We start from the raw sequence: 26535 nt of genomic DNA on the forward strand, positions 1-26535 counted from the left end.
CAAAGACATACCATGGATAAGAACACATCTGCACTTCGTTGATGGAAATCTCAATGGCATCACTATCAGGATGAAATCCTCACACCCATGGTTATGCCGTTCATTCGCCACGATCACGTGACATTTCAGTAGAACAACAAACATCCACGTGCTGGCAGATTATACACTGTCCTATAGGAGCTGAACCTGTTTGAATCCTACCTTGACCTGACACTCACCAGACATGTCACCGATCCAACGCCTGTGGGATGCTCTGGATGGTCCTGCCCCACAAAATGTCTGCCAACTTCACCGACACCTTCAGGAACAGCGGGACAGCAATTCACAAGCAGCATCAACAACCTCACTGACTTTGTGCTGCAGCTATGTGACTCTTCAGTGACTTGTGATTTCTAGTCTATGACCCCAGTCTCCCTCTGGCCATTAGGATTTCAAACACAGTGCATGCTTGGTTGTTTCATGACTTCAATTTTGCTGTAGAGACATTGTGTTGAAGCAATAAATACTTATTCCCCAGTGCTTAAAAACAATCCATGACATGACATACGGCTGTGCTTGTTGCCATATTATAACATATTATGGTGTTCAGCCCTACAGATGGACATGGGTCTGGGGGAATGTATTTCTCAGGGTTCTTCAAAGTGTCTTCTATCAGCACTCGTACATTACATGAAAAGAAGAAACCACACTGAGAGAGAGAGAAAAGCGCGATGAATTTCACCTCATACAGCTTTCATAAAGGATATTTTAAAATATCTCAGGAGGTGAAACGACACAAACTTCCTGCAAACAGACAATAATCAGCCTCAGACGGACACCATCTATACACATTGAATGTTTTATTAAAAAAGAAGTTATAACAGTTTATTTTATACACAACTATTTATGAGGTTATAAGCCTATTAATAGAGAGCATTTGTCTTTTTGACAAGCATGCCCACTTCACAATGCAAAGAAAAAAAAACAAAACAAAAAAAAAACAAGAGGAGGGTAAAGAAGGTGATAAAAATAAGACCAAGAATGGACTCTTTTTTTTTTCCAAAACAAAAAAATAAACCTTTTGACTTTTTATACCCTCAAGTATCACACACTAGGTACCAAATACGTAGTTTCTATAAAAAAAAAAAAAAAAAAAAGGAAAAAAAAAAAAGAAATCTGCCATTTTCCATGCTCTGTGTGCCTGTTAAATCCCCTGATGGCGGCGGTCGGCCACCGGCACGGGGCACAAATCCACACAAGCACAAGACAGAATGGGAGGTGTGCATCAAGCAGAGCCTCGACTCCACACCAGAAGCATGCAACTGCCCAGGGAGACACAGTCAACACATGGAGGGGGAGGTGGTTTTACAGGATCAGGGTGCTGCTTCTCTGCAGCTGTGCTGATAAAAAAAAAAAAAAAAAAAACAGAGAATGGGCCTTGGACGTCTTGTCTATGGATTAATGATAGACCGGTCCGTTCACTTAGCTCAAGCCCTTCATCCTTATTACATCCAGCAGGGCGAGGAGGGGGGAGTGTGTGTTTGTAGTTATGGCTCTGCGCTGGGCTTCCTCACGCAGAAATTTGGAGGCCCTCGTCTATCCCGACACATTAACGTCGTCACTGTGGGTTGTTAAAACATTATCTGTAACTGTGTGGTGTTGAAGCAGAAGAGGTGAAGGGGAGAAAGCCGAAAGGAAATTAAATAAAAGCACAGTTTTTTTTTTATCCCTCCCCCCATTCATTGTCCAAAATAATTTAGAATTCAAGTTGCAGTGGAAAGCAGAATCATTCACTGGCTCGAGGATGTTTTAATTCTTGAGTTAAAGAGAACTCAAATAATGAAGGCAGTAATCAGTTCTGTTGACACTGAATAAGCAAATGTGGGGAGCAAAAAAAAGAAAACAGAACAAGGGAGGCCACTGAAAAGATCTGATGGTTTAGCAGAGCAACTCCAGGCCACGGCCGAGTACGTCATCAATTTATTGCTCAGCAGAAGCAAATAATGCTGGAAACCAAATGTATGATTTTACCCAAACATAAGAGTCCGTTTGTTTCTTCTTCTTTTTTTTTTTTTGAAAAAACAAAACAAAACCAAAAACCCCATCAGTCCCCTGTTGCACCACTGCATCATAATGTGCTATTTTATTACAACTCTCAACTTGGATATACTATATTTTCAGCACTCGAGTACAATACTGCACAAATGTAAAACAAGATTTCTGAGTCGCTTATAACAAAGAAACTTAAGGTCAAGTTCTCATCAGTGTAATAATTTAGCCGAACCATACAAGGATGGTGCTGGATGACACAAGGTTAAAAACAAACACAAACAAAAACAAAAAAAAAGGGGGCTCTCTGTGTGAATAAACGCAATGTAATCAGCAGTTTAAGGGGAAAAGCCGATCGTAAGGATGGGGGAAGGCTTGTCCCGTTAGTGGATGTATATCACGAACCTCACCACAAACACACGGAAAACATTCACGTAGCTTTATACTGCCTCGAACATGCTGACGATCACAAGCCCTGCGACTGTTAAAACGGCTGAAAGCTAACATTCAAAACCTCCTCAGGCCCGGTGAGAGAAAATTATTATCCCAGAGCTTAAAACACTTTGTCTGATAAATATTGGCAAATTAAAAACGAACCAAAAGGATCAGGGCTGCGTCTGTATTGTGATGATATTCATGAGCACAGGTATAAATCATGCTTACGGAGAAAAATCCAAATCTCTTGAAAAAAAAAAAAAAAGGGGGCTTGAACCACAACCTTTGATTTCTGTACAGTTAGATCTATCAGGCTCACTACAGGTCAAACGTCACCCTAGTTTGAAATCACTCACACTCATCTGTACAACTCTGAATCTGAAAGAAGACAAGCAGGCATGTCTATGGGGTATCTCACATATTAACCACAAAACAGACTTAAAATAAAAAATAATCGGATGAATTCTTTATCAGGTAAGTATACCAAACTACCTAACTCTATCTGTATCACAGCCATATAAGCATATGTTTAGTTGAAGTCACCACCCAGCAAAACTAACTATCCTGACATGTCAAAAACACAGATCAACAAATATTAGCATGATTTTTCCATCCTTGCAAGAACCTTCCGGGGTGAAAATGTGAATCACAATGCAAGATGCAACCAAACTGGATTTCAAACCTGAGCCATAAAAGTCTAACATTAGCTCAAATTAAACCTTTCTGCCACTCAGCCCTGGGTAGTTCCCAACAGAATGTGCAACGGTGGGGGGAAATGTCAAAATCACAAATTGTACAGGATCAAATTTTGCAGGGAGAGGCGAGTAAAAGTAGGTCAAGAGTTAAAACAATGTGCTTTTCTTAAGTTTGTTTGTTTGACCTTCACTTTTTTTTTTTTTGGAAACGTGGTTTTTGTGGGTCAAGTTCCGTTTGTGATGAGGCACAGAAGAAGGGAGTAGAGATAGGAGGTGATGAGGTGACTCACCCAAAAAGCGCGATTCGGCCTCGAATCTTCCCGCTTTTGGGATCCACAATCCGCCACAAAGCAACCAGTGATTCTTACTGCAATCTAACGAAGTGAATACATTTCAAGCTTCTCTAGGTAGTTCGACTGCCACGCGGGCCTCGGCGAGCCACACTAGGTCAGTGTTTACGGGTTCAACACTGAGTTTTCATGAGGCTTACAGAGAGGTGTCTTATCACTGTACAAGATATATGCTGTACACCAAAAAAAAAAAAAAAAAACAATAAGCCAAACGTGTCGACCCCCCCATCGGGAAAAAATAAAAAAAAAAATGTGAAGAGTACAAGAAAAGGAAGAAACAGTCAAAGCTGCGATTGCAATTTCTTTCCATGGATTTACACCCGCCACGTTGAATCAACAATGCTATTTTTTTTTCTTTTGAGTCAAATCTGTACATGTGAAATCAATTCCCCTTAACAAAAATAAAAAAAATGCTACCAGCCTAAATGTCATGTATTTGGGGGTTTTCTTATTTTGAAATCTTCAAACTAGCGAGATCCTGGTAAAGCAGAACAAAGTGTGGGGAAGGTCCAGTCGATGCAGTCGGGGTACATACCACAGGTCAGACCAATATGAAGGGCATGCATTGGAGCAAATTCAGAGTAACAGTGGAATGTGAGGAGGACCGATACAACACTAACCTGAATGGAGAGTCACAAATCACTCTTCAGATCCGCTCAGTAACCATATGACCATTTTTGTTGTTGCTGCTTGAGACTTTGGTGCTGGTTTTCTAAACACACCAGAAAAGGTGAGAATAATCATTCTCGTGCTCAATAATACTAATTCTTTGCTTTCTAAAAACAACAAAAAATAAAAAATACAGGTGATTGTAACACAGAGGCATCGTGCACAATGTGAGCCTCCTGAATTATGGAACTCGTATGGTCAGATGGTTAAAGGGTAGCTCTGGTCTGTTTTCAGTTCCCATAATACCAAGTGAGTCTGACCAGAAAGCCTTTTTGTAGTAGAGCCACTTCTGTCTTCATTGCCTTATTTTACACATTAGTTTGTGCTGCTAGTGTATGTGCCACAAATCCACAAAGCACCCCGATCGTGTCTTTGTCATCACATTGCCACTCACCTGATAAAGGAGACATGCGGTAAATTGTTTTCCAAACTTTGTTAAGCATGTGTTTTTCAGGCTGCTGCAGCAGGTCGGCAAAGAGTAACTAAAAAAAAAAATAATGTAACAGCCAACACAGCATCCAAACTTTTTTTTTTGTCTCGGTCAATATGTTGAAAAAGATATGCTTAGGAAGTATCTGAGGTGGATTTATGAGCGTCTATTGGCACTGCACTGTGTGTAAGGTGCGCTCAGACACCTTTGTGTGTGTGATTGCGTGCCTTAAGAATACTGTCTCGACTACAGGATAGCACTGTGGTGTCGTACACGGAGGCAAGCGAAAACCTAAGCAGCCCCGTAGCGCGGCGACTAACAGGAGGTCAGAATCAGTTAGCATTGTGGAAAAGGAAAGGAAAATTATGATTCAGGTCAAACTGGAAAAGTTATACTTTTTATATAACGTGAAGATTTTGAGTAGAAGAAATCAGATGTTCACAGGGAAAGTTCCTACATGACGCACCTAACGAATGCGGAGATGACAGGCAGAGAATGTGAACGCGACAATCTGTGCAGGGAGAAACAGCTACAGAATGGGAGGGGTGTCTGTCAAACACACCAAAGGCTAGATATCCATAAAAATCCTTGTTTTAGTAGTAATAATAATAATAAAAAAATCAACTTGTTTAAATATGAATATTATAAGTCTGCTTTTTTTCATGGTTAGGAAATCAAATATAGTCTCTGTGGGGGTTAAAGGAGGGGGGCGGGATGGGGGAGCCCTCCTATTACTACAACTCCATGTCCTGGGCTTCGTCTTCTGAGAAATCAGACATGGAGCTTTCAGATGAAGAGTCGCCTGCCCCCTCTTCTTGCTCCTTCAGAGCCTCCTCTGTTGCATATTTCTGGATGTACTCTGTGGAATGAAAAGTGGGAAAAGGATTGAATAGATATTATTAGTTGTCTCATGATAAATTAAAAAAAAATAAAATAAAAATTCCTGGTGTGCAGTAATCTAAGAATCTACGACCAACATATTTCTGTGAAGCCGAACCTTTGATTTTCTGCTTGTACTCCTCTGGCCGGTGAAGGTACATGGCAGCTGCATCTCCGTTCAGGGGATCGATGGGGTTTGGGTAAGCCAGCAGTTGGGGCAGAAATGATTCAAAGATGTTGGTCAGATCTGGGGAGGGAGAAAACACGCTGTCACTGAGGGGAATTAAGCAAACAGATGATCATTTCATGGCAGCTACATCTAAACATAACCATTCACCTGAAACAACTTGACAGGGAAATCCTCTCCGAAAATTTTGCCAATGATGTGTCTAATATAAAACTAATTGGCTCTATTAATATGCTCGTGATCAATCTAGACATGGATGGTGCTCAGGCTTAGCTAGCAGACCACAAACTGAAAACCCCGAGAGCTTCTTCGAGGCTACAACCACACTAATCCCTCTCACTTGCTAGCAGGCCTCAGTTTTTCCTCAGAGCTGAGGCCTAGTAGAAAACCTGCAACTCTTCCCTCGTCTCCTAGGTGTCACTGTGGGCTCCGTTCAAGTTGGGGAAAGCAAAACACTTCCCTTGTCTATTGTATGGGATTATGATGTTTAGAAGATTAAATCAGCTGCTGTTGCCCCCCTCTCCCTTTGCGGAGACTCATTACACACAATGCTCGGCTGATTGGCCTATTCTGTGCATGTTTGTCCCATCTGATTTTCTTCTTCTAAAACACTCGACACAACAAAGCCGGCAGCGTTGTATACACACGTACAAGCTAAAACAACCCAAATGAGATTCTCTAGAAAAGATGACCTGATTTAACAAAAAGGAGAACACATTACTTCTGGATCTGGAGTGTTAACATCTAAAACCTCTGAGTCTGAGCTCCTTTTCTAATCAAATTTCATAAATACCATTTTGGGTCCAGCAGTTAAAATAAATAGGAATGGATGTTGAAACATCTGCTAGGTATATTAAGTCATTTACACTCCTCGGTAGCTATTTTAGCCCTGCAGAGGGGATGAAATGAGAAATTAATGGGGAAATATACCGCGAGAAGGCCACAGAGACACTGAGAGGAGCACGGACACACAGCGAGAGAACACACAGTATAAACACGACGTATAATTGCTGCCATTGAGAGCATGTGAGCATGTCTCTTACAGCTGACAGACGATAAATCATTCCTGGCAAAGGTGAATGCTTTCTGACCTTGCTGGGTGAGGGTATTACCTCGTTAGTGTTCACTTTTCCCTTCAGTAAGTAGATTAGGGCCAATAGTGCACCTCTCTCTGATGTGCCCACCCTTACAAGCTAGTGGCTGCAGGTCCTTTTTTTTTTTTTTTGCGCTGATGGCATCGTGTCAAGTTCTTCACACATAATCACACAAGCCTCGGCGAGGGAACTCAATACGGACGCAGCGAAGCCACTCACCATAAAGGGCTGTCCATGTCTGGTTGATGACATCTAAGCACACTGTCCCTGACCTGGGAAACGGAGAAGAAAACACAGTTAGAGGGTCGAGCAATCTGTGTGTGAGTCGCTGCAGGGGCTAACAGGCGCACTTTGTTCAGCTGAATCTGTCGCTGTTCAACAAGGGCTGCGTCGCTTCAGATGCTCTTCAAACGCGGCAGAGAAATGCAAAATTAGCGGACGCAACAGGTGTAGTCGTTCCAGCTGTCAGAACAAATCGTGTGCAGTCAACTGTTACGATTCTTGTCAACTCAGAAAGTTGTGAAATATCATGTGACCGGAGTGTGATGACTTTAAATAGACCAATAAATTACCTCAGGACTTTATGTCAGGCTTAAATAACTAAAGCCTGGCATGAACTCCTGAGTTTATTATTGTTGACATGTTGTTAACCACAGGACTTCCCAGAGAAATGGGAGTTATATTCATATAGTCACTATGGATCTTACACAGTATTTGGCTGTTTTCTATTATATTTGAAGCCTCATCCACACTAATAGGAATATTTTGCAAAACAAACTTTTTTTTCTCCACATTTTGGCCTCTCATTCACATGCATATTGTGTTTTTTTTTAAAAGCCTTCTGATATGCAGATTTTTATAAACTCCACTTTTTGTGAAAAAGAAGAGTTTGGGAAATTCTAAAACTTTTAAAGCTTTGCCTGCTCAATCTGTGTTGCAAAATGGTCTGGCTGCACCATGCTATCACCCTGTTGTAGGGAGAAAAATGCTCTGACCGTTTATATTTCCTTAAAGCAATGAGCTGTCGTGGGTAGCACGAAGCAAAGGATGCCGTCTCAGTGTTCAATTAAAGTAGTGACGGGTGAAATTGTTTTGGTGGAACATTTCGTGCTGGGTGATGAGCACTGTTGATAAATGGATCATTCATTACAAAAAAAACAGCAGGGCTAGCTTACTGCACGATTCAAACCTGCTTTAAAACTTAAATTTTCAGGCTGGCAGGCAGCAGATCAGAGGTTATTGTTGTTTTTCCTGTCGGGTAAATCAATCAAATCTAGCCTTCATCAAAATCGCTTCACGTCTCATTTAAAATTTACTAACAATAAACCGTTTGTTCCAACTAGATTCTGTAATAAAAAAAAAACTGCCCTGCAACCAACAGCTTCATGACAAAAATTCAGGGACTTTTCAGCAAAACTAAGCTGAACTGCAGGCTGTGTTTAAACAACATAAAATGTATGGAAACTACACAAAAAAGTCTATAGTACATATCTATAGTATGTAGCTACCATCTCTTTCCCTGGTATTGTTAACACCAGTGGGCACTTGGACAAATGTTGTACAAGTTGATTCCAAGTTTTTAAATATTTAACTGTCATACTGCACAGAGGACTGTTTTCTTCTGCGTTTAGTCACTGTTGTGCTGTTTCTGTAAAGGTGTAGGACTTTATATTATAGCAAAAAAAGAGAAACTGCTTAGAGGGTTAACTTGGCATTGCTGCACCATTTCACCAACACGCAAACTCCTCTGTGTCTGCATTCATGATTTGAAGTCCGCAGAATCTACAGAACTACAATGTTCTTCTCCAGGTTCTCTGGTGTATCCTGGCCCAGTATGTTGTTTTATTACTCGACTCGTGTGTGATCTCAGGCGGACTGAGATATCGTATGAAAGGACAGAATTTTATTTCTTAAATGGAGGGGGAAGCTATCCGTGTAGATAAATATCTGTATTAGCGCAGACAAGGCTTTAAATTAAAATGTTTTGTCAGTTGTCTCTTGGTGATAAATGCACAATGTTATCACGAGGACCAATCAAATGAACTAATATTTTGGGCTTTTGTGAAGCTACACTGTCACATTTGGGAAGGAGCCACAAGTGCTGCCTCTTTGTCAAAGTCTTCCCAGGGAGCCATCTTTACAGACTATGATTGTTGAAAATTGTCAAAGCCATAAAACATGAAAAAGCATTGCAGAAAACACTGATGAATTCAGCCATTGCTTGTAGTAGTATTTGATGAGCTTCACTACACAAGGCCTTCATTTGAGTACTACGATTAATAATAATGACAACACAATACAATTACAGTCTTAAATCCAAAACGTTGACACCTTGAATACATGCTCAAATCAACTTACGCTTCATCAATGTTGGGATGAAAAATCTTGTTCATGAATCCTGAAAAATCAAGGCAGACGTGTGTCAAACAAAAGCAAGATACCCAAAAATCATGATATGATTGTGCGTGTGAAGGCCGAGCTCCTACCTATTGATGGCGATTTGAATGGGTATTTATCAGGAAGATCTACTCGAACTTTCCACACGCCCCCCTCGTACGGCGCTGCACAGAAGGGGACACAATAAATAATGAAAGGACATTGTCGAGCGCAGAGGATAGACTTTTATTCCCCTGAACATCATGTCCCATCCTTCATGCGCTTAAATGAATTTAAGAGTCTGCAAGAGTTCTATCAATTTTTCTGCACAACACACGAGCTACACACGTCACTTCTCTCAGCCGTTTTTATGTAGTAATGTTTTTCAGCCCCGGAGGATTCTTTACCTCCAAATTACTTCAAATGATACAACGACATCAAAGAGGAAGAAGGTTCTGCGAGTGTGTGGTGCTCTCCCAGAATAGCTGTGTGTAACAGGACCCTCGTGTGCTGTACCGAAACTGAACGGCACATAGATGACTGCAAACCTACTCATTGAAAAAAAAAAAAAGAACGGCAGCGGGCATGCGCTGTGCACACAACAGTGCCATTTTATTAGACATAGTTTTGAAGCATCATAAACAGGGACACCCACTTCCTCTCTGTACTGATGCATAAGTGGCAGTGGTTTTACAGTGACAGATGTTGCGAACAGCAAACGAAAGAAGTATTTCCTGCTGATGAGGCCACTCTCCTAATCCAAATTCCCCTCGAGCCTGGCTCCTCTCTGCTTTACACATTGTGGCCTCAGGCCTGGTTTCAATCCATTTTACGTTCCTGGCCTGCAGTGAAGAACCCCTCTTTCTGCTCCAAACAAGACAATGACTGATATTGCTGCACTGGCTGCCATCAGGACAGCCTTCACCGTCACTACATGCTCTGTTTGGAGTTCAACTAAACATCAGATTAGCACTTTTTAACAGCGGTGTGAATTTATTTTTACAGTCGAGAATATGTCTGGACAGAGATGAAGGGTTATTAAAGTGGCAGACGTTCAAATAAATGCTTTTTGTTTCATATTTCTGGGAACCTGGATGAAAACAAACCCTAAATCCTACAGCCTGTTTCTGGAACGCATTAATTAGCAAAGCAGCAAATTAAAACAAATCTTGGTCAGATCAGAAAATACAAATACTTACTTCCTTGTGGTCCGAAAAACTTCACTACAAATTCATTGAGTCCGCTGAGGATGGTGACTTCATGCTTGCTCTCGATGCTGTGAGGCTGTTAAGGAGAACGGCTTCACGACAGCATGAACAAACACAAACTCATTTTCAGGGTCACCTACAATTTAGCCTCTGAAGAAAGCGGTAATAACCTGCTGTTGTTTCGAGCGCAACACATCATCACATACTTTGCTGCGTGGAGGACAAAAGACACAAGAAGAGTCTGACCTTTTTCCTCTCTCCTACGCAACACCGTCTTCTATATCATACACAGTTATGAAGACTAAAGAGAGAAATGATGGCTTTTGACAGATAATGAAAACAAATCAATGCAGGAAAATTACACTCGGATTCTCATCTGACCCCTCGTCCTGGAGACGCACTTTCAATGACAATTGATAGCTTTATGCCAAGTTGCTCTTCTGCACATTGAATTGATACCCTGCACTGAACGAGAAGTGTTCGTCCATCCTTCATTTGGCCACTACAGCAGGTCTCCTATCATCTGTCTCTATCATCACATCCATCAGCCTTTGGGATCTCTACAAGTTTATGTTACCACCCATACAGCTGACAACACTTAGTGTACTTTCTGCATTGGGGGAGAAAAACAAACTTATACAAACAGCTTTGTAGTCTCCAATTTCTGATTCTGATTATTCCAGATGAAATTATGATTCCACAACTAGACCAGAATGGTAGCAATCAGCCATATATCCAGATAATAGCGGCAATCGGGGAAGAGCTTTCTGATGAGTTATGTCAGCAAACATGCCCGTTACCTTATTGAAATGGGCTTTTGTCAAGCAGTAAAGCAACCATCTACTGTACAAGATCACACAGCCATCCAATAATAATGAATAGTAATACTATCAGGCTTTATTAAGTAACCCAGTTTTCATCTTTAATAAGCACAAATCCAGAATCTCAGATTCCTACCCTGTCTTGTCAGTGAAGAAGCTCTCAAAATAATCTGAATGTATCATCACGCAACAGCCTGCAGATAACATATATTCTGTAAACATTCGAGTGCTTAGATACTTGATACGATTCATCTCCAAACCTAACAGCTGTCTACCACAGGAGAAGTTTCTGCCCGTCTGTGGAGGAAATCAGTGTTTTCCTCTGCTACTCCAGTTACACACATAATTACACCAATAATAAGCCCTGAGAAATAGCTGCTTATTTTTGTTTAGTGTATCATATGGCAAACCAAGTATTACACGATGTGGATATAACTGATGCGCCCTCTGATCAGTCTTGATTCCCACTAGAGCGCAAAATCCTCACAGAGAATTATTTTTCATGTGAGCAGAGGGAAGAACTACAGGAAACAAAACTGAAGCAAGAGAGAAACAGGGCTAGCAAATAAACACAAGAGGAAATGATCACAAAATTAAGAGTGAAAAACCAAAGGAGAACATCGCAGAAGGTTCATGAGATGCCGTAAAAATCTGTGGTCCATGTCACACAGCAGCAGCTGGCTTGTCAATCCTGATTGAGTGTGTATCCCATTAGCAGTAGCACTGACCTTAAAGGGTTAAATCAAACTGGAGGTTATTTTAAGCTCCGGTTGAGTCTGCTAAGAGCAGACTGAATCCCTGGCTTCAGCAAGGAAATGTGTCATTGTCAGACAGAAGAGGAACCTCTCTGTCCTGACTCGTGCTGGAGTCGAGGAGCCATTCTGGGGCTCTTTGATGCTAACTTCAAGGCAGAGTGAATAACCACTGACTCAGGAGTACAACATTCATCTAAAGCTTATGAGCAAAAAAACAACGAGCCCTGCGCTTATAGAAAAGTGCCTCCCACGTCATACAACATGCATTATATGTTTACATCCTGCCACTCAGCCACTTCTGCCCTTCCTGTAAGGAACTCTAAGCACCTAAGCGACAGTGAACGCACTGGTGTGTAGAACTACATGCGAGAGGGAGGCGATGCTTAAGAGGGGGATGGTATGGACTGTGTGTTATGCTATAGAAGACAGCAGCGAGGCATAGTGGGGGATAAGCTATTAATGGGGTTGAATCAGTCCTTCCCACGCTGCAGGCTAATTGACATTGGCCACATCGATGGAGAAAGCAGGGACGAGCCGATCTCGATGTGCAAAACGAGACTCTGACATTTAACTTTCTGTTGATACTCATGAGGTAGTCCGAGTTAAGTGTGATGGAAATTTCTAATTGACTGAAGAGTAATGTGTGTAATCTTCTCTTCGTGTGGGCCGTGGGTCAGGTCAACAGTAAACTCGACCTTTGGGATGCACAGATCCTAATGCGAGAAGCTCTCATCTTTTTCCACTGTCACGCATTTAAATCAGAGCATTGTGATGCAGGGAGGAAAAGAAGGAAGATAAAGCCACAGATGCAACTCTGTGAAATGACAGTTGGCTTCATTAGTGGACAAAGCTGAAAGGATTCTCTGTTACAACAGTTACACAAATCCCAGGAAGAGCGCTCCATCTGTTTTTTTTTTTGTTTGTTTTTTTGTTGCTTTTTTTTTTTTTTTTTTACCACTGCTGGGAGGAGTGTGAGTAACAAATCTATTTTTTTTTTTAGAGCGACTTGCTTTCTTGGGCTTTGTTCAGCTTGCAGTGAAATTAGATTTGGCATATTTTAGAACAGACCTTCCACAGTTATTTACAAGTGACCAGATTGGATCTGTGTATCCAGATATCACCGACCTATCTGCATGGGTTTCTCAGTAATATGTAGGATTCTGCAGCGACATGTCTCTACTGGTGATGCAGTAGGTTTCTGCCAGCTTGGCCTGTATAGAAGACTCTCCTGGAAGTGCCAGCAGACAATTTTTACTGTGTCTGTCTATGGAGTGTCCAAAGCGCTCTGCTCGTGGCAGCGTGGATTCTGCTCAGCACTTCCATCACTCTTGGATTTGGCGTATTAAGTTGCGACTTCAACACTCAAAGCACCTAGACTAAGATGCATCTTTAGAAATCTGACTGGAACCATATTTCAATCCACCTCTAAATGTGGTTTGAAATTTATTGTATTTCATGTGGGTTTTGCTGTCCAGACTTTCTCAAATTAATCTGGAAATGCCCCCCAAAAAAATGATCTGGGCTTGCAACAAGTTTGTGACCTCTTGTCTTTTAGAGAAATGAGTTGCTCAAGAACACATAAGATTTACTGCAACAAACATTTGTAAAGACACTTAATTCACAAGAAACCAAAGCTACAAGCAAGTATAAACCCTAAGGTGTAAATATTCACATTAGCATAGTGAGGTCAGGTTGGTGAAGGAGGAGGTAAGCGGAGGGAGCAGCTCACATTGCAGCGAGGGACTTGTGACTTCCTGTTACACTCATGTCATAATGATGTGAGTCAGATATACACACACACACATCATCACTTGTAAGCAAATTATGCAGAGCCGATAAACATCCAATTTCGATTATGAATCTGGCTGGACCTTCTATCTCTCACCTAACAACCTCAACCTCAGTAAAATGCCCCATTGTCAATACAAAAAACAGGTGTCGCCTTGATGGAGTTACCAAACCAAAGCAGAGACATCTATTACAATCTCTATTTTAAAGAATCTCTGTCTTCAAAGTCAAAGTAAATACTCTCACCTCATGTTCTCATCCGTGTCTCGTGTAAGGCCAAACCCAAAACTGGTAATTGCCTCTGATGTGACTCCCCTCCGTGGCATCATGACACAACGGTCGAACTCAAAGGCTCCCAAGCACTCATTCCTTCCGCCCAGTAAATAACTGCAAGTCACAACTCACAACTCCCTCGCACCACAAAGAAGTTTGGCAGGTCTGTTAAAATAGAAGGTAGCTCCTAGTAGAGCTTGTAAATTCCCAAATGCTCGATGGAGTGTAAGACAGATTGATAGCGTATTTGACAAACAGCCATCAAAAACAGATAGAAGTAGACGCGTCGACCAAAACTGGATTGGCAGGACACACACAGTACATACTTATTACCTGTGAGCGTCACTCTCTGTTTGTTTGAGGTTTTAAACAAAGATGACATTTATGTGACGCTACAAGGGAACGCAAATTAGATTGTCCTGAATAACTGATGTAAAAAGAAGCCAGAGTTATGTAAAGGTGTTTGCAAGCATGTTACTAAAATGTTATTCATTTGCTGCCATTTGCAATTCAAGTTACGTGAATTAAGTGAGTTGCAAACTGGAACATATAAGATGATTCAGGTCGTGAGGCTAGAAAAGCTTGTTGTAACTGCAGTTTTGCAAAATCAAATATAAGTGACCTATCAGTGATTAACACGTGTTATAAGCACGTAATAGAGTTACAGTTAAACCCACATATGTCTCTAGAGTATGCATTTTATATGATGCATATTATGGGCATTTAAATTCAGTCATAGTCACCAAACCAGGATTAAATAGTTTCAACAGCAGCGTATTTGATCAAGGTTATGTATTTACTTGTTCTCCATCCCTAGTATAATGACTCTCTGTCCATCCCCCTACCTTGGATTAGTATAGATAAGTCATAATCTGTGGACAGCACTGGGTCAATATCCTTTTATACACACATATAATCTGATACACAGAGCCCAATCAATCCAGAACACCATCCACACACACACACACACGCATCCTTAGGCGACCCTGAACTGTAACAGCTACCCAGTCTCCAGTGTCAACACCGTTTGAACGCCAGACTTTCTTTATATAAGGACATAGTGTCTTGAAAACACTGCATAGAAAGAAAAGGAAAAAAAAGAATCTTAAAAAAGCTACTTTCAAACTACAAATTATCTTAAGGTTTACACAAAAATTGCCGTCAATGTTATCCTGATTTTTTTAAGTACATCTAAAATACTTAAGTGTAAAAGTATGCAGTAAATAGCATTTACGGTTGTGGTCTAGACGAGTCTTGTTTTCCCTCTGGTCCGTTCAGGCAACTATCCCTGTCTAACCCGGGATCAAAATATCCCATCCTGACCAACCTCTTTCCAAGTATGGAAAACAAACATGATGGAGAATCACAAACAGCCCTCTGTCAAACAATGCGGTGTCAGATACACTCAAACATTTCCCTCTTGGAAACGGCGGTTGTTGAAAAAGGAGGGATTGTCGAGTTTCAAATCACTTTCCTGTCTTTCTCATCTTTCTTTTTGAAGAGCAGGGAGCGAGGAAAAAGTCTACTTTCTCTTCCATCACAGGATGAGATGATACAAAATCCAACATTAACTACTTATTTTCTTTCCCTTTATGTATATTTTCAGGTTTAAAAAAACAAACCATTACTTTAAATATTGAACAAATGTATGTCTTTGACGCATGCAATGAAATTTAATACAATGAAACTGACAGTGCAGGCCTGTTCAGACCACTTACATCTCAACATACAATACTCTGACCACCTGCTGACACCTCCAGCTTCAAGTAATCCTTTTAAGACATGAGGAGAGCACTGGTTAAATGAATAACAGAAAAGACACCATGACGACTTTCCAGTTATTAATAGCAACGACCAGCGAAGGGGACTGTTTAAGACTGCTTGTGTTTCAGAAGGGGAAAAAAAAGCAAAGTTGAGAAGTCCACCTAAAAGACACACATATCCCATAACCCCCAAAATCCAGCAGAGAAGTCAAACATAAAAAGGAAAAAGGCCAGCCAGCAAAGCAAAGGGCTGAAACACAGGACGAAAAGAGCATGAGAAGATGACAGAGGAAAAGTGAACACCAAAGAGAGATGCCAAAAGAGAGGCAGGGAAGAAGTGATGCAAAGGAAATGAGAGTTCAACTTGGTGAATGCTGATTTAACCTCTATGGATGTGAGCGACATGCTGCTGTGGACTGTACTGTGACAATAAATCATTTTGCTCATGTGCATACTAGGGTTGTCGTCTTCAGGTTGATGTGCTCTCAGCCGAACAAATTCTCATTCACAATCACCGCTTCTACATCAACAGCATTCCTGGATTGATCCATGATTTATGGTGGTGGGAGGAACAGGCTACCTGTGAACACCTGCCCGGTTTTCACACCTTTAACTTGCTCAAACTGAACGCAGGCTGCTAATTCTAACTCATTTGACGTTCACTGAAAGTCTACTCGGAGTCTAATCCAATTCGTATTATGCCAAAGAAATCGTTGGTGTGGTTGCATTTTGTTAAAACAGTTGGCCAAAACTTTGGAAACAGCTGTTTGCATATCATAGCTCAACTACGCAACGATGCATCAATTTAAAACAGCAGGCTCACTTGTTTGTGTTACATTCCTTAATAGTTCTTGTGCTGGGATCTTTTCATTTTCAGAAATCATTTAAATATGAGCAGGTACTCACTCCAAGTCTTTTATCATTTTAAACAACAAAAAAAAGAGGTTAAAATGATTCAGTGTGCTGCAAATGCTAGTTCATATTATAATCATTTAGGTTAATAGGGCTAGCAGGTAGAGAGCACTCGGTGCACTGTGGCCAATTTAGATAGTCTAAAGATAACATGCAGACCTTTTTACCCCATGACCTACTGACTGATTAAACAGTAGGTATGATTTCAGGTTTCTGAGGTTGACTTCAGCCCGAGTGTATACAGCCACACAAACAGATAAAATAGATTTCTGGGGGCCGCCGATATAGCTCAACTGGTTGAGCTGGCGACCCATGGACAGGGGCTACAGTCGAATCCCGCTCAATTCCTTTGCTGCAATTCCTTCCCCCATTATTCTCCCCCACTTCCCTGTCTCTCTCTCTCTACTGTCCGATAAAATAAAGGCAAAAACAAAAAAATTATGTGTGTGTGTGTATATATATAGTTTTTTTTTCTAGGTGTAACTTTACTGAGAGGATATAAGCCACAACAGTTGACAATGCAATATTAGCGGGAAGTATTTGAAAAGCAGTTTTGTTCTGACGAGTTTCTGTTTGCAACATTAGACGGAAGTCAGTGCACTAAAAGAATCACAGATAGGTTGTGTGGCCTTGAAGTGAGTGATCGCATAAACTACACAAGCTTGGATGAAGCTAATTTGTCAGTTTAGGAGAAACACTATAACCTCAACAGAGACCAACTTATTTAAAGGCACATCTTTGTCTAGAGATGAGGAACTCTTAGGCAGAGAGTTTTTTTCTCGCTTTCTCTCCCTCACACATAAATTCTAGCAACAATGTAAAATCAAAGGCCTTGCAGATGAAAGGCAGGAAATATAGCAGCTGTCCTCGGGGTGTAAGCAACGGGTAGGCTTCCTCCACCAAGACACACAAATATAAACTACCAACACAAATGCACACCCTTACATTCACTGCCCAGAAAAGATACAGAGAACACTCATTACTATGACTTCAAGCTACATTTTGCAAAAAGAACAGCAGCCATGTGCAGCTGGACAACAACAAAGTCAAAAGCAACACCAACAGCCAAAGTGTTCTTCCTCCCAATATGGGCTCTGAGATACAAGGCCTTACTGAGGGATGGCCTGAGGAAAATGAATTATCCATGCTCAAGTGTGAGACTGAGTTGAAGGAGGACACTTGTTTGAAATCTCTGCAAGCATACACCTTTATCTATACATATGCCTTGTTCCTTCTAAAGTCCAATCCTGTGTATTAATGTGGTTGTGTTTGTGCATTCAACTTTGTATGTATTAGTGCACTGCCCTGAGCCAAGCAGGATTACTGTGTGACCTCCACTACTCTCTGCTGCCTGCAAACAGAGGCAGCTAGTGTAGCACAGCAACCATCCTGCCACAGCAGGCAGAGAGTGATAGGCAGGGTGTTGCTGCAAGAGTGTGATTTAATCAGCTCAACACCAAACAAACACCGTTCTCCCCTGCAGTTGTCACCAGACAATCTCACTGACCCACTACTCCACTCTCTCGCTCTCATACCGCGGTTAACTTTTACCCCAAGCTGGTTCCTTTTCTTTTATTGCTCATTAAGAAAAGCTCTCGCTCAATGGTAATGCAGATTTGGAGCCCGACTGAACCATTTTCTACCCTAAAATCCCAGCTCATTGACTCCGCGGACGCATAATCCTGTGAATACATGGCGAACTGAAGGGGAACAAAAAATGAGAATGAACCAGACGAGAAGCAGCAGCTGCTATTCATCCAGCCTACAGTTGGTTCAATACAACTGTCGGATCTTTCATTTTCCCCATTTTACATCTACTAAGCTGTAAATAATACATTAATATGCAATTTGCCTGTTGCTGGCTTTTTTTCCCCAATATGCCATGATTTGTAATAATTCCTCAGGGCTTCTATAAATTGAAACAGAAAATTCACCACTTAAATGAATTTAGCTTGTTATATTTGACAAAATGCTGGAGAACTACACAATGGGGCCATACTGTTGCTGTAAAATACTACAACAGTAGCTAAGATAAATGATTTTTCAGGTTTTTAAAGGAAGAAGCCTTGATCAGTTGAAAGTTAGCGCTAACGTCATGAACACCACTTTAGTGTTTACATATGTATGTTGGTCAAATGGTAAAACGGAGGCACACCTTAATAGGGACTTGGAGCTTGCTTGACCTATTTGAAAACTTTGGTACCCTTCACCACAATGGTCCCATGTAATGCTATGCTGACTTCCAGTTAGGCCTCACAAATTATTACAGGAAATAAGAAGCATTTACATAAATGGGAAAAAATTAGTAGGATGGTCAAGTTCAGGAATCCCCATGGCCACAGTCATAAGGCTTGGGCTAATAATGAGACCTCGTTTTGCAATAAAGCTTATTTTGATGTTAATTACCTGCAAATTCTAAGGTTACAAAGACCGCTGCTATGTGTGAAAGAGCTTGGGCTTTGATGTTACTGATGATTCATTCTCCTTCGCAGCCACTCACAGACTACAGCACGGGTTATTGTTATTGCTGAGTTTATGGCACAACTTACTTACACAAGTAATAATGAATCAATTAGGCCCTGCTTATGTCACATCTTATCTGGTGCTTTCCCAATATTCTTCAAACTCTGAAGAGGAAAACACTGCAAAAGCATGCGTGTGTGTTTAATGTTAACAGGCTGCCCTTTGGACAGGTTGCAGGTCTCGCTGCGTTTCAGAAAAACAAAGAGCCATTCTTTTCTACGCCACTGAAAACTAGGACATGTTCAAAACGTTAAATTACTATCCCCTCAACATCTCAAGTGTGGTGTTATTCAGCAAAGCTGGGCTTAAACTGTCTGTTCTCGAAGCATCCAGCTCCTTCTGACACATTAAGTGTCTGAATACTGATGGAGGACCAGCGTGTGCGGTCTGCGCAACAGAAAACCTCGCAGCAGGTTTTACATATCAATGGACATATGGCCCCAAAGGCCTGACTCACTGAAATCCACGTGTAAATGTCTGGTAGATATTAAGAGCTGCACTCACTGGAAGGTGGATGGAAGTAAATTAAATAACTATGACTAACTCAGTTTCATTTCTGCTTTGAAAATGAAAAGGTCAACATGTAGAATTTGCACACGTTTGACATATATTATGACAAACAGTTACGTCACCAACCGTAATTATGCCGGTTGTTTTCCAGGAGCTAAAGAAGCCCATATAAAACCTGGACTGTGTAGCGGTGCTTCTATCGTGTTGAAACTGTGCACATTTTACCTGGTGTTAATAAGACTGTTGTCTCAGCTCAAAGATGTGACAACACAGACTAACAGCATTCAATTCACAGGATAAAACACCTTGGGATGAAGCTTTTCAACCAACATCACAGCTACAGTTTGAAAAATCCACCAAAATGTAAAAAGCAGTTATTGCAATTCACAATTTGAGCAAGCAATGAAAAATAGGATGGATTTTTTTTTTTCTATGCTACCTAAAAACACCAAAGAAACAAAAATGGCCAGCTGAATGCTCAACAGTTAGGCTAAAATATTAATCACTTTGCAATGCAGATTTGCCTTCCATTAGATGCCAGCCTCAGTACGCTGATGGCTACCTCCCAGTGTGAGAGCTGAAGCAGCACTGAATTGAACAGGCTAAGTTCTTTGTCTTCGCTGGTGAGAGATGAGAGCCCACCCACTGCAATCAAATGTGAATCCTTCAGCTGCTCCCCTCTCAGCCCTTCACTAAATCAACAGTCTATTTACAGCAATACCACCGAGCCTGTGTGTGCGTGCACAGGCGGTTGAGCCGCGTGCGTGTACGAACCAAATGATATGATCATTAATGAACGCAAAACTGAGCCAGGGCAGGAGAAACAATGGCCTGAATCTGAGGCAACAGCCTAATGAGCAAATCTAACAGACGTTACAAGATTTGCGGCATGCCGTATAGACAAAGAAAAAAAAACAACTTGATTTCACCAGACATGGTTAAGAAACTGCTAACCTGTAATTCAGTGTCGTCAGAGAGAATTCTATCAACTGGACACAGACAAGAAACACACAGCGGTAAACCAGCAGATAGGGTCAAGCACAGGGTGTGGAGGTTGCACTTTTTTGATAAAGCACTTTAACCATGTGCACAGGCTATTTTTTAACAGGAAACAAACATTAGGTAATTTTTACGTCAATATTGAGACGAGTGAATTCAGTGTCACCGGCTCATATGACCAAACATGCAGTCACCCCACGGTCACTCCTTCGATTTTCCACATTAAAGCACCAGTGCATGTGAGTGGCAGAAGCAGGCTGAGTTCCTCAGTGCCAGAAAAAAAATCATGCGAAACAAAGAGAGGAACTTCAGTCCATCTGTTTTTCTAAGGGAACTCAGCCATGCGGAGAGGAAGCTTCACTGTTTGCACTATGGGATTAACAGTGAGGGCCTCAAATCTCCGACTGTCAGAGATGCTTCAGTCCTGGACCCCCAAAGCAGGACTGTCAATCAAAGGTGCCTCCCCCGGGACTAGAAGGGGCCACAATTTACTAGGTTACCTTTATGTTTACTCCTGAACAACCAAAAAAAAAGGATAGAGAACAAGAGCTTTGCTTGATAATTTAGCGGATTTTTAAAGACACCTGCATTAATACAGACAAAGTTATAACCGCAGCAAATGTAGAGCCAGAAGAAAAAAAATAAACTGTAGCACATTTAGGCTTTCTGACTGACAGCAAGACATCCTTGAGATCGTGCCTGTACAAAAGAGGCCCTGACTCTACATCATAGGATGTACAAAAGATGTTGAAACGCTCCAGTAAATGCCAAAGTTTTCTCTTTTTCTTTTTAGAAAATAGATTGGTTGGAGATGAGAGAACTGTTTCTATCCTAAAATTACATTCTTTTCATGAATATCAGCACGCACAGAGCACAAGAACCACCACATATAATTCCTAAGATGTGCACTATATTTGGCTGTAGAACCAACAGAATTTTGGGATTATGTTTTCAGTTTTCCCACGACTTGATCTGGTCCTTAGTTCCATACCATCACTGGTTGAGTTTTAGCTTCAGATTAAATATTAACCTTGATCTACAACAAACGTGAACCACAAAATAATAACCGGGCTTAAGGCTTAACGGCATAGTCGGCACCTGAAGCAAGCAGAGTTAAAAACATGGCGAACACAAACTTGCATCACTGAACATAACAGGGATTCCACCCAAACAACCTATAATTTGACTGTAAATAAACTGCAACATGTGTTTTTGTTTGTTGTACCCATTTACACATGCAGTATATCCTAATTTGGCTGACAGCATGATACAAAATATTACTGCGGCGTTAAAGTTTTCTGCAACCTTCTTAGCTCCTTTGTGTCCATGACTGTAGGGCTACTACCCCACAATAACAAAGCAAGTTGTTAGTGTACGCAACTCCATCACCAGACCAGGGTTTTCCCCATTCTTGTCATGGGTTCATCATGCTCCTATTCATTTAATCAATCAGGTTAGTCAGGAAAGGGCAGAAAATTACTGGCTCCTTCCCTACAGTAGACTGCGTCCAGTTGCTTCAGTCTGACAATAATAGCACAGAGTGCAGTGTGGCTGCCCATGACTGTGTGACATGGTCTGACACAGCAGCAGGAGGTGGAGGTCACAGGGGCTCCTGTAAATGGGAAACACAAAAGGCTCCACTGCTGATGCTGTCCGGATGTCATGTTGCAAGGGCACAATAGGGCCGAAACACTAAGCGGAGAGCAGATAAAGCTCAGGATTGGTATTCCACTTCGGGAGGGTGGGGGGGGGTGAAGTGGGGAGGGCGGTCAAAAAAGCAGGGAGGAGGTGAATCCTAACCGAACGAGCCGGCCCCCAGATTGTGGACAACTGAATAAATCAGGATTAGTAAAGGCCAAGTGCTGCCTCAACAGTCACTTTAGGGGAAAAAAAAAAAAAGAATCCTTGAAAAGTGAAAGATGAAGCACAAACATGCCACACAACAAAGCTCCATCATCTGCTCCAGCACATTTAGGGGTAAATTGATGAAGAAAAGCGTAAACCGGTGTTGATGTCAGGTATCAGGATGGCTACTGGGCCAGATTAAGCATGCAAGACTCTTCCCAACAACTCCCAACAGTCGTCAACGTAAATTAAAAGTGGCCATACTTTGGAGATTTGTTAGCCAGTCACTGTCAGACCTTCCAGCAGCTTAAGAAAGTACAGCTGAGATGAAACTTCAAATCTCTTAACGTCCTCTCTGATGAAATAAGATTACATAGAAAAACAAGTCTTCAGGCTAAAGCTATTATACACATAAATACTTCATGAGACCTATGACCTCAACAGAGAGCAAAGAAGAGAAAATTCAAAGAGAGGTTTATTGATTTAAGAAAGGAACCTTTGCTTTTTGATGTAAGGAATCCATTAGCTTGCCAACTCCTTTTAGGTAAGTCTATACACATTTTTACTTATAAAGGTTCGTGGCTTTCTTTACACATAAAGTGAACAATATGCTTACAGAAACTTTTTTCCCGGTTACCACTCCAGTTGTTATCTAACCTACACACTCGCATGAATGCAAGTGAAAGTTTTTTAAAAAATGTTAGTTAAAATGCATTTTAATGCCAAAACATTCGTGTAAAAATGATTTTGTTAGGCTCTCTTCACTATATTATAAAAATTATTCTATAGGTTTTCTTCGTCGTCCAACTTCCTGCATTAAAACTCATAGGTCAAACAGCACAGGCGCCTGTGTTAGCATTCACAATGGGATCATCGCTTTGTAATTTACCTGTGCTCAAATTCCAGCAGCTTACTGCTTGAAAGCATTTGTAAAGCGAGTAGACCAACGATGAATACATGCAAATAATAGCACAACTTCCTACACAGTATGTGCAGTCAACCCCACACAAGCTGAATGTAAAGCTCTTTGAAACGACACACTCAGCGAAGACCCTTATTCAAGAACATCATGTTCCAAAATGGAAGCAACACGTCCAAGAGCAAGAGAGAACACCAAAAGGTCAGAAGTTATGCAGGTCATTGGACATAATTCTAGTTTATAGTCGAGGAATTCAGTCTGTCAGAGACTGTACAGTAAACGTTGGCTCCTTCCACTCAAGACGATAAGTTTATATAAGAGGGGGGGAGTGAAAGAACAGGAACGCACAGAAACATACAGTGCAAAGTCAGACTTCATGCCTTCTCCATGACTATAGCACGAGATTGTACAAAGAGTTAAGGCTACTGGCATGTAAACACAAAGACGGCACATTCAGAAGTGAAAGCAGCCTGCAATCCGTCGGCTGGCTTAGGACAAAGCTTACACCCAGTGATACTACATGTTGAGGTCATTCTGACATTCATTTTCACAAATTCCCTCATGGCCTCCGCTCTAGATTCTCAGCTCTCCAGTGGCCCCAGCAAATTAATGTGTGAGGCCTCTCAGAAGCTGCTCCTGTCTGAAAGGCGGTGTGAGTTTCAGGTTTTGGTTACACCAGGGGGAGACGCAGAGATAGGGAGCACAGAAAGAGGTCTCTTCCTGATAGTTTTGCTCTGAGGACGCAAACAGAAGGAAGGAGACCTCCTGGAGTGGAGTCTGGAGACCTCCTTACTCCAGCCACAAAAAAAAAAAAAAAAACAGTCTAGTCAGCAGTGAACCCATGGTCTATGTAACCCAACTCTAAAGACCTACATTTAAACACCCATAGCTGTCCTCCACAACACTTGTTGACCAATAGTCCTACATGGTAGGGTAAAACACACGCGTCATTGTACAGAACTGAGCAGGTGTCATACAGTGAACCTGCTCTTGCTTGTCAGTTAAGAAGCTCAACAAGGAGAGAGAGAGTTTTACTACTACGGCACGTGTGCGCTGGAATCCTTAGAAACTCTTGTTCTGTCTGCTTCACCGCTCTGTCATGGCCGCCACAGCTTACTTATAAGTGGTGTTGAGAGGGGGAAGCATAAACTTGCTCAAACAAGCACTGTTTCTAGCTAGCAAACGTAACAAAATGCCTTAGGCACTGGGCCAGAACAACAAGAGAAATGTAGCTTGAAAAGCACTTTGCTGATGTGTATGCACATATTGCAGCCACATGCAGTTTCAAATGTACAGGCTTGTGTTATCCAACCCTAATCTGATGAAGAGAGGCAGGATGTATTAGAAAATGCAGAATCAGTGTTGCAAGTCAGCTATCATAGTCAAACTAACTCAGAATGTGACAACTTTTCAAACAGATGAATAAAAAAACTACCAACACTTTCAAACTTTTCCTTTTTAACAATTACTTTGAACCTGCTGGGGCAACTTCCCCTTGTTTTTGGTTTAATTTTCACCAGCCCTCTTCTAACCCCATATTTGACTAAGCTTTACTGCCATCCCATCAGCTGTTCTAAGTCCCTCCCTCTTGTGGTTTCCGGCTAGTAACAGGCTACCCAATCGTTAAGCTGGGTCCCACTGTGCTGGGACAAAAACAAAACTACTTGTTCACACTGTTCTCCTAGAACATTGCATGGGCTGGAAATTCATTGTTATGATTCACTTTTACAACTCCCTGTGTCAGCCCTAAGTGAGGCTGAACAAATAAATCTGCAGCACAAAAGTGGTGACAACGACTTGGAAAAAGAGAGAACACACTAGATGCTGCTTAAAAGTTAAAGCATTCCTCAGTGAAAGGCACATGACACCTGCTGTAGCACTTTAAAAACAGCTGCCACGCTCACTTCTACATCCAATATCTCCAAAACAACAAATTACCACCACCATAACATGATACAAGTTGGCCTTGCATATATTTGGCAGCAAACACTGAAGTACAGTGAGACACACTGATCAGGTGGCCATTTTGATGTTGAAATTAACCAACAGACTAGCCAGCCAGCTCAGCAGCGTTACAAGGCAACATTTCCAAGTGGCAGATACAATAACACAATCACACAAACCCTTGGTGGGGTTACAAAGCAAAGCTAGGTAGCCCCAGAATGCTACACACGCTGCAATAACGCCAGCGTTTTTATGAGTAGAACAAAAGACAGCAGCATTTTTCAGTTAGCCTTACGTTATGTAAACAAGCTCCAGTGTCAACGTGTGAAGGGGCAGCTTGACTTAACTCAGCACCCGAAAAAAAACAGCACGCTGGACAAAGAAACCAAATTGCCACAAGGTGTTTTATATAGTCAACCGCTGCCACATCCATTGGTGGTGCAACAAGATGAAAGACATTCCTATAAAAGGAGGAATAACGTTAGCGTCTCTTCGGATGTTGCAGTATTTTTTCAAACACAGACAACAAGCTAGACAGCTAATGTGAACGTCTGTTAGCAAAAATACTGGGCAGGAAAAAAATGCTGAAAGAACCTGTGACCGATCTGATTAGCTAATACAGCTGTCCCGATAAGCGACTGAAGGTTCGCAGGACAGAAATAGCTAACACTTGGCTTTGCTAGCAAAATGTTGTTTACACAAAACACCAGTCATTCACAGTGAAAGCTCTTTCTGCTTTGGGTTACCAAGACAAACAAGCAGCACCGTTAAACACTTTGCTCGTATCACATTTCCACACAGACGAGGACATAGCTGACTAGACAGCGATTGAGAGACTGTTGTTTATGTTCAGAAAGGATACAGTTTCACCACATCGGTATCCATTCGCCTTTTACCCGGACTTGGAGACGACATTTTTGCTATTTCCACCGCAGAACACCAGTGAGTACGCTGAAAGCTAGCCTCCGAAACGCTAGACAGTCTAGCAAACGGTACTATCCGAAAGTTAACATTTGCTTCCAGAAATGTTCACAGCAAAACGTCCTCACAGTTGAATGTGTCTCTATCGTAATGAGTAGCTGAGCTAACGTTAGACCTCTGCTGTTCACTGCCTCTCAGCGTTCTGACCATG

General features: G+C 41.5%; 1 protein-coding gene across 1 annotated transcript; it reads right to left on the bottom strand.

The window, feature by feature from the left end:
* Positions 1-822: 822 nt before the first annotated feature.
* Positions 823-26535, bottom strand: ube2h (ubiquitin-conjugating enzyme E2H (UBC8 homolog, yeast)). Its single transcript, XM_008302270.1, has 7 exons — positions 26266-26535; positions 10343-10419; positions 9254-9328; positions 9126-9165; positions 6987-7039; positions 5605-5733; positions 823-5466 (listed from the first exon to the last, which is right to left on the bottom strand). Exons 1-7 carry the CDS (start codon positions 26316-26318, stop codon positions 5342-5344), a joined length of 552 nt encoding a protein of 183 aa, XP_008300492.1. The 5' UTR covers positions 26319-26535; the 3' UTR covers positions 823-5341.

This window comes from Stegastes partitus, unplaced genomic scaffold (assembly GCF_000690725.1).
Source record: "Stegastes partitus isolate 25-593 unplaced genomic scaffold, Stegastes_partitus-1.0.2 Scaffold1784, whole genome shotgun sequence".
Taxonomy (NCBI): domain Eukaryota; kingdom Metazoa; phylum Chordata; class Actinopteri; family Pomacentridae; genus Stegastes; species Stegastes partitus.